The 9,197-nt window shown below is 45.1% G+C and overlaps 1 protein-coding gene across 1 annotated transcript; it reads right to left on the reverse strand.

Annotated features, from left to right (window-relative positions):
- Positions 1-385: 385 nt before the first annotated feature.
- On the reverse strand, positions 386-4,478 carry LOC118473343 (cytochrome c oxidase subunit 2-like). The gene is made up of 2 exons (XM_035962578.1): positions 1,947-4,478; positions 386-1,153 (listed from the first exon to the last, which is right to left on the reverse strand). The coding sequence occupies exons 1-2, from the start codon at positions 2,971-2,973 to the stop codon at positions 759-761; spliced, it is 1,422 nt and encodes a 473-aa protein (XP_035818471.1). The 5' UTR covers positions 2,974-4,478; the 3' UTR covers positions 386-758.
- Positions 4,479-9,197: the final 4,719 nt, after the last annotated feature.

The raw sequence follows: 9,197 nt of genomic DNA on the forward strand, positions 1-9,197 counted from the left end.
TAGAATAGAATGAATTCTGTCGAAAAAGAAAGCAGGAAAATAGGAGTAAGCGAGTAGGGTCAACAAGATTCTAAACGAATACGCGAAGGATATTTTTTATATTATTCCAATTATTATTTATTGATTGATTATATAATTTTTTTTAGATCCATATTCATTTTCATTTGCAAATACAAACTCTCTTGCATTTTATTTTTACTTTAGAAGGATAAGGGAACGGAGAAAAAAAGAGCTGGCTTGGCTGGTACATCAAGCATATGACATATTGCTTGTTCGGTGTGGTACACATATCTGTCAATGTCAATCAAGTAAGAAAATTCATTCCCACTGTCTGAGGAAAAGGTGAAGAATTGCAATTTATTGAGCTTGTAAGGCCCGTCCCCGATAAAGGGTATAAATAGGGCTATAAGTAGGCCGTTTGCTATTGCAATAAGGGCTGCTCGCCTTTCCTTTTGACGGCTTGGCTTCCTATCGCTCCTATGTAGTGGTCGGCCTTAAAAGGAGTCTTCCTACCATACCATCATGCATGCCTATGTTATAGTGCGTTAAGCTTCGGCAGAAGCAAGCAAGATGATGAAGCGAAGCTTCGTAGACAAGGCTCGTTCCGTGCTTTACTTACGAGCTCGTGTAGTAAGGCCTCGCCCTACTTCAATAAGGGCTTATGCACTCCACTCGTAAACGAGCGTTAGAGCTTTTTGAGCGAGCGAGCGAAGCCTTCCCTCACCCGAGAATTGCATTTCCGCTTCAGCTTCCCCGGTTTAGTTGGTTTGGAGGATTAATTGATTGGATACCCAATCCGCATAATCTTTCAAAGTCACTGCTTCTACGACGATAGGCGTAAAGGCATGATTAGTTCCACAAATCTCACTGCACTGACCATAGTAAACTCCTTCTCGTTGTACCGAGATGGAGGTAAGATTTGAACGACCAGGTACAGCATCACATTTGACACCTGAGGAAGGTACAGCCCAACTATGAGGTACATCAGCGGGTGTTACAATCATACGTAGATGAGTTTTGGCTGGTACAACCACTCTATTGTCAACTTCTAATAAACGTGATTGACCCAATTCTGGATCATCTTCTGGAATCGTATAACTGTCAAAAGTGAGTGACTGTTCATCGGAACTGTTATAGTCCGAATACTCATAAGGTTGGGTCGACGCCCGCCTCCCCCCAAACTTGACTTGCAAGTTTCCCCGCAAAAAGCTCTCCACGCCTACTCTTATTTTTAAAGAGCGCTATTCTTCTTTAGTTAGGTAGTTCTCCCCCCTCTTGAGTCACCCTTATCTAAAAAAAAGGACGGAGTCTATCTAGATCATAGGATCACTGTATTCAGAGGTCAATTCTCTTTCTTTGACCTCCCACCGTTCACGACATCCCTTGCTTCTCGCAAGAACGGCTCCTCGGTGGAGGAGTAGAAGCGCTGGTCCCCTTCGGCCAAGTGCTTGTGCGTGCTCTTACCTACCGTAGGACCTCCGTCCCCGAAGCGAAGAAGGAGGAGCAGGAACAACAGGTTGTCCTCTCTTGGCCCAGTAGTTCCGCAACTACTACCGTGGTTGTTGCCAACGGGGATCCCCCATTCCGAAAGGTAACGGGGCCGGCCCTTAGGTCCAAAGTTGTATGCCACTGCTGTGGTGCCGATAGATTCACTACTGAAGCCCCGTTATCGGACATTGCGGGCTTAGCATCTATTTTTCGTATATCGCTCCACCACACCGAGAAGAGGTATGTGTACCTCCAGCAATAACAAGAATGGAACCATAGGCTCCTATGCTGGGAGCATTTCGGGGTATAGGTCTAACCACCTCAACTCCACGTTTCTGGCATGCTATAGTTCTTTTAGTCTCTCGACGACGGGAATGGGAGATGACCGGTAAGCCAGATGCTTCGCGAACCACCGGTACATTTCGTTGCACTTAAATCACCCTCGTTAAGAGGCGCACTCCGATACCATTGATGTCCAATAGCTTTGATAGTAATGGCTGGATCTACTAATACCCCGTCCATTGAGTATAACAGAGCAAACGATGGTATAGCAATGAACAATGGAATGACACTAGGAAAAATGGTCCGAATAATTTCGATAGTAGTTCCATGAACAATCCTTTGCGGGATTGGATTAGTTTGCTCGTTGAAATGCCATAAAGCGCGAACCAACATCCGTGATACGAAAACCAAAATCAGAATGAGGAAGAAAAAGATATCGTGATGTAAGTCAATGATTCCTTGCATCATAGGTGTTGCTGCGTCTTGAGATCCTAATTGCCATGGTTCCGCAGCATCACAAAGAGCGATTGTGAGGAATCGACATTCTAATGAACGAAGAATCATTGGCAGCACCAGAAGTAGGACCAAACCGAGAGTGAGTAGCATAGACAAGGATAGATTTGTGAATGAGACATAGTACTCACCAATATTCAGATCCAGAATTGGGTGAATTCCAAATTGATATTGATCCAACGGGCTGTTGAGATTAGGTAGGTTACCAAAATACCCTCTGCCTTGTTGGGCAATCAAGTAGTCCCAGTTGCCCTCGGCAGACATTCGGGCGTGCAGATCTTGTATTCTCTGACCAAAACAACTACGTCCCTGAGGTGTGTGAATCTCCTCGAGTAAGGAGCGCCAAAAAGCGTCGTAGTCCGCAATCGCACTCTCACGCCGGATACCAGAGAATAGATTCACACGGAAAGCGCTTATTTCCTGTACTGACGGGAGATTCAGGTTCCTCTCACGCAAGATACCTTCCATTTCTCTAAATAAGGGGAGGGCTCGGAGTACCCTATGCACATCCTCCACCGATTCCGATTCTCGATTTAGTGGGATTCCAGGCATCCCACGAGTTGCAATCATAATGGGTTTACTACTTGATAATAGCATTTTTCTATCCGTTAATAAAAATATCATCGTACTTGACAATTCCATCTTTTTCAGCTCTGCTCCCAAAAGAGAAAGGAGACTAGACTGATCCATTCTTGACGAATCGTCGGCGTTGGTTTTTCCAACGAAACGAAAAAAAGAACATTCGAACAAATAGACTTGATTCCATGACAAGCAAAAATGCTAGCTTCCCAGTACAGTAACGCATACACTATAGACTTTATTCTCCCGTGCTCTACCCAACGAAAGCCATAGTATAGTAACGAAAGCCATAGTATAGTTGAGAACAGGAGCGGGAGACTGAACACCGACACAATGTCGATTTGACAGATCATCGCCATCTCTTTTGATGTAACGAGCACTCTTTCACGAACTTCTCGGACAAAACGCAATGCTCGTTTCGCATACACTAGAGCGTTTGTCCCATCCTTATCTAGTGGGCCAATGAGATTACTATTACTATTACTATTACTATTACTATATACTATACGCATTTTCTGAGGAGCAACATGAGACTTGATTTCCTCCATCTCTGAATACGAGTTCAGCTCCGGCACCTATTGATTTAGCTCCTTCTAACATTATATATAATATATATCTATCTATTATCGCGTGTATACTTTCTTTACTTTGTATCTGTGCTATTTCGGTTTTCGTCGGCTACCTGACTTTGATTTTTCTCTTTCGAGCCGAGAAAAAAGAAAGATTTTAAAGCCAGGGTCCCATAACTTTATAAAATAAGAAAAATCCATTTTTCCTATATAGAGATGATATCGCGCTTGCGGCTCTTTCCCCGATTTATCGTTGATTCCTTTTCTTTTTTTCGCCTATGCCAACTGAGCTAACTAACTTGCTGTTTTTTACTTGTTTGGTATCTAGAAATGCCAATTCAGTGAAACATACCAGAATATCGTACTAGATAGAGACTGGGCTCGTCCTGTATCAAGTACTATCTGCCTTTCCATGGCCTTGAGCGGACCTTTACTCAGCTCCTGCTAGAAGGGCTTACGACGAATAAGATTGTTGGAATGGCTTTAAGTGTGCCGGGCTTGCCCCTATTCCAGTACTATATAGATAGCCTCGCCTCGATGGATCGTTGATTCCTCAATCATGGCATGCACAATACGCCAGAGAACCTAAATCATCACATCATTGTAATACGCATTTTCTTGTAAGTTAAGGGAATAGGCCCTGCCCTGGAAATCCATCTCGATCGAAAGCAAGTGAGCTTGTCGGTTGAGTCGTCATAGATAGTGGTTTCCTCAAGTCAAGCAAGCCCTAGAAACTCGATCCCACAGGGGAGGGGATATTCATTTGAGTTGCCGGTGCCGATCTACGCTTTCCAGGTAGTGAGCCTGCTTCATGACTCGATCTATATTTGATTTGCCGAAGATAGTGGTCTCCTTTTGAAGAAGTCGATTTTTCTCTTGCTTTTCCACCGGGCCGGTGCTCCCCTCTGTTAGGAAAGCTGGAAAGGTCTCTGGTTTGTGAGTGACAAAGGTTTCATTCATCTTACTGCCGTTTATTGGATCGAGAATAGAAACGATTGCTTGATGGCTGGTTGAACCATCCTTGCCAATGAGGTGGAGTGGCCAGTGCATCCCATGATATGAGTGACTGCTGGGCACCCTTCCCGCTACTTCTCTTTCCTCGGTAAGCGGATTTCCGTGGAGTTTGCTCCGCTCTAAAGAAGGGTTACCAGAATAGAAATAGGGGAAGGATAGGCCTCATCAATTAGCATTCTATTGAGTCATTGTTTAGCAATCTCGCAGTCATTGAGACAAAGACTTAGCACAGGAGAGGGATCACTGGAGCTATGGCACTTTTTAGCCAGTCTGGCTGAAAGCAGCCTAAGTCCAGGCAATGCAATTCCGGTGGGACGTGCCCAAAGTGGCTTTTGCCAGAAGAAGCGGTTTTGCGGGATGGGGAAAAAAGGCATTTCAGTACATTGTTCGTCGAAGGAATAGAATAAAATAAAGGTATGCTCTCCTGAAAGGAGAAGGAATTCAGGCTAGCCCCCCTGCTCTATCGTCAGTCGTTCTCACTCCTTCGTCCATCATACTCCCCGCGCCGCACTCCCCAAACTCTATAGGTTGCGTTAGCAATACGAGCGAATTGGCGGTTTCGAGCGTGTAGCAATGCGAGATAGAAGATTGAGCTTGCATGCAATAGCTATGGGTAAGTGCGCCGTAGGCACGAGTGAAGGGAACTAGTAGCCTTATCACGTCAGGTAGCTAGCTAACCGAAGGAGATATATGCCGTTTCGCCACAACAACGCCTATCGGCCAAGACCACTTGAAGATGGAGAGTCAAGTCTATCTCGCCATGAAAAGTGAAGTGAAAGTAAAGTAGTAACAGGATTTCCATTGAAATACTATTATTTCCGATGTGCTTCATCCTCAACCAAACAAGACAGCGGATTCTCATTTATCATAGGTAAGATCAAAGAAGAAGAAGTCGGTTCTAGTCCCTTTGTTAGCCCGAATTGTTGCTATCTCTTTCTGTCGAAGGGAATGCAAACAAAGCGCATCATCCTAGTACGAGATCATCATCCCCGTAGGAGATTCCGGAGCTTTGCACATCCATCAGTCACGTGGACCATACGCACTGGTGCTTTTGCTCAGCTCTGTCGATACCTCGAGCTTCTATTTCTTCTGTTAAGGGAGATGATGTAAATGTCTTAGTTTTCCCGGTAATCCACAATCCATTGTCAAAAGCGAATTGTGAAATATCTACGCCTAAATGATCAGAGACTTAAGTTGCCTCCGTCTAAGGAACCCCTGGATAAGCTTCCTAGATCCTCGCTTATCGTTCACGATGCCATAAACCTTGGTTAGCTCTTCAGAAGCAAGGTATGCCAATTAGTTCAGATGGTGTTCTACCGCCCAGCCCACTTCTTCCATATTTGAAAGCCTTGTCTTCCTATTGATTCCACTCCAATAAATCTATTGCACACCCAGTGGTGAGGTCGGTGATAACCCAGTATTAAAGAGCGGATTCAGCGACTTGTTACACAAATCATTGTAAAGTACAGAGAAAAAGGAGATCTAAATTGGTCAATTTCAAACTCCCGCCACATCCGGGCGAAAGGAGTGGCAGATAAATCGAGAATCCAATTTCGAATGAGCAGAGGAAAGGTGTTTTCCCTCGTTTCTCGCTTTGATTGGCTCGTGGGTGGATAGAAAAGAGATTCTTGGCTGCGCATGTCAGTTGACCATGTTCCAGAAATCGATCCAACCAAGGAAAAAGATACAGACGGATCTTGCTTCTTATGTGCTGCCCTGGTAAAGACCCGTAAGTGGAATCAATAATAATCCTTTCTAGTGGGACTATGCTGGGTTTCTTATGTTAGGAAAAAGAGGGTTCCAAAATCCTTTAAACAAATCCGGCACTTGCTGCGGGAACTTCATTGTGGGCAGTTCCCCACAGAAGATGACCTGGCACTTATCGAGATGTTGTGGACGTATCACCATAGTTCTTAGCTGTCCGTATTGGCGGTTAGTAAGTAGTTTGGTTTCTAGGAGGAAATTGGTTCCATTTCTCTTGCATCCATAAGTAACAAAGATCCTCTTTAGGAATTTCTTGCGGCAGGGTTGTTAGCTTGGCTTGAGTATTGCAAGGATGGATTCGAGAATGGTGTTTTCAGAACGACGCTTGTCCGCCTGCTTGTGAGTCAGTTCTGCCACTCTTTCCTGCTGAAGCAAGAATCCGAGGCATGACTAGACCACTCTTCGATGAGATAGTCAAGACCCTGGTAAGCGTTAAGAAAGAGAGGCCATAGGCACAGTCTCCCCTTGGGAAAAAGGGAAACCTGGCTCCATTTTCTCTAAAAACTTCTATCTGGCCACCTGAATAAGTTGATCAAACTCTTGGCATACAGATTTGAATTCTAGTTGGTATCGGCCTGTCATACTCATCCTCCCCTCGCCCATGAAGTATGATATCCGTTGTAGTGCTTCCAATAGCAGAGCCGTGGATCCGACAACCTTGTCTACTGTAAGGCTGGGGATGTGAGTCTATGCGTTCTCCACTCCATTCTATTGATGCTTCTTATTAGCTAGATCGGGCCCAATTGACAGACAGGTTCTGCCCTCCGAGCACTAAATCCCTTCATCTTGCACTGGATAAGGGAATCTAGTATTGAGAAAGAATGGTACTTCTTTTTTACGTCGTTTATAGACGGAGGAATGGATACGAGTAGCAACATCGGGAGATGGAAGCTGACACAGGCAAGACAAAACATGAGTCTTCATAAGCTAGAGCTTCCGACCTTTACTATTTACATCAGCTCAACCTTCTTGCCCATTTGCTTTAGCGGTTTGATTGGCGGGTTTTCGGCCTTGCGTAGATGGTTTGCTTGGGCTCTAGGGTCATTCCCTTCTCAAGGCTGGCAAAGTAGGTTCTTTATTACTCGAAAGCCGTTGCACTTTCGTTTCTTATCTCGGCACAGTAGAACTGTGCAGCCGTTTTATCGCTTGCTACAAGTAAAAAGTCTGTCTGACTCGTTACATATAGCTCTACTGGGGGAGTAGAACAGAGTGAGTATTCCGTTCGTTTATTCCGCTCGTTCCTACTTTCACCAACCGTCCCCTACTCCATCCCTCTGCTTGGCTCTAGCCTTGCCCGGACCTCCACCTTCGCCCCCTGAGTTGCGTTCTTTGTCTCGTCCATCTGAGGCCGACGGCTAGGAAAGCATACCCTGATTGGATCGACCGAGTTCCTCAGTTTCCAAGGTGCCAGAGTTTGTTCTCTTTTCCGGTGAGGAGAATAAGTCGATCGACTATTGAGCATATAGCTCGGTTCTCGGTCCAGTGCGGGGAAGCTAGGTCCAAGGACTGCCTCAAGCTTTGGCTCTTTGCCAACTCTCTTACTAAATCGGCCTTCCCCTGGTATATGAGCATCTCTCCAAACTCTATTAACAGTTGGTACGATCTGGAAAGCAAGTTCCATGAGCTATTCTATAGGACAGACCCAGACATTTGCCAATTTGGCAAGATTGACTCAGCTCCAACGGTCGAATCGCGAGGTTTAGGAAGCACTACGGGTTAGTGACTCGTTAACACTCCCCGTTCCGTGGGCTCAATAACTCGATGCTGATGAAACTCCTTTAGCGACTCGGTTCCTATTACAGACAGGTGGCAGCTTCCCATGCAAAGCAACATCGTTCCGTTTTTTCAATAACCGTTTATACGCCTGGGGGGAAGGTCTAGAGATTTCTACCTCGATTTTACGGTATCCGCTTTAGGTGGTAACCATATGGACTCAAGACCTCTTGTCTTGGGTTGAGAGGGCCTTGGATTGCTCTTGGCAAGGAACTTTCTCTCTTAAAGATGGTCTTCCATGCCAGGCTCTTCAATAGGTTGAGTGACCATCTCGAAGGGGGAGTATACCGGGGAAAGGTTATGTAATAGAGGCGAGAGTGAGCCCCCGAAGAGTGCTTTTCTATTATTCCCGTGACTCGCTACGTATTCCTTTCACTGGAAAAGCTCCATCGCTCCTAATACTAGGACAAGGCTCTCTTATGGCTCGCTTCGGATAGCCTTGTGGCATAGATAGCGGCATAGAAGCCTACTCTTTATGAAGAAATTCAACCAACCCATCTGACCTTTGAGTAGATCAGAGTCTTGTATTTTATATTTGTTCCCATGATTTGTAACAAACCTGCTAATTGGCATAAGAAGGGCGCTCTGGCAGATACAGCCATGATGTATACTTTAGCTTGATCATACATAGGTGTGGCTACCTATCTCACCCTGCCCTTCTGAATAAAGACTACTATCGTCACGGGGACTTGTTGGCGCAAAAGAGGGCGTATCGGTATCTATCTCTCTTAAGCCAAGTGGAATAGTTAGACTTCTCTGATAGAAAACAGAGGATTTTTTTCAACGGGATGGCTTGACTAAACCAATGGGCCTGCCTGAGTAGAAGTTCCCTTTCATTTATGAATGCCGTTATCAAGCGAAGCGCTTTTCCGGTATAGATATAAAAGATGGGCCTAGAGCTGGTGGTGGTGAGTATGACTAATCGAGCTCCTCAATTGCCGAATTCTTGATTCGGTGGGAACCTTACCGCTGCGCGCCTTAACCATCGATTTATGTACATCAAGCAGATTAATAAGAAAGTACTTCTAACTACTTCCTCAGGCAAGAAAGTAACCCTGCGCTTTCTTCATCGAGCCTACCTTTGCGTAGAGTTGTGAGCCTAGTAGTCAACCATCTTGGGTTCTGTGGGGAAGGAAGTCCAATTCAATCATCAGGTAGTAGAAGAAAAGAAGCTTGCTAGCGAGGGAATAAACTTCTTTCTCTTCTGTCTCAACG

The sequence above is a fragment of the Zea mays genome, chromosome 9 (assembly GCF_902167145.1).
Source record: "Zea mays cultivar B73 chromosome 9, Zm-B73-REFERENCE-NAM-5.0, whole genome shotgun sequence".
In the NCBI taxonomy this organism is placed as follows: Eukaryota; Viridiplantae; Streptophyta; class Magnoliopsida; order Poales; family Poaceae; genus Zea; species Zea mays.

Coding starts and splice junctions, on each gene's coding strand:
- LOC118473343 (XM_035962578.1), bottom strand. CDS start 2,973: ATGGATCAGTCTAGTCTCCTTTCTCTTTTGGGAGCAGAGCTGAAAAAG. Junction 1,154..1,946: donor TGGACATCAATGGTATCGGA/GTGCGCCTCTTA, acceptor CGTCGACCCAAC/CTTATGAGTATTCGGACTAT.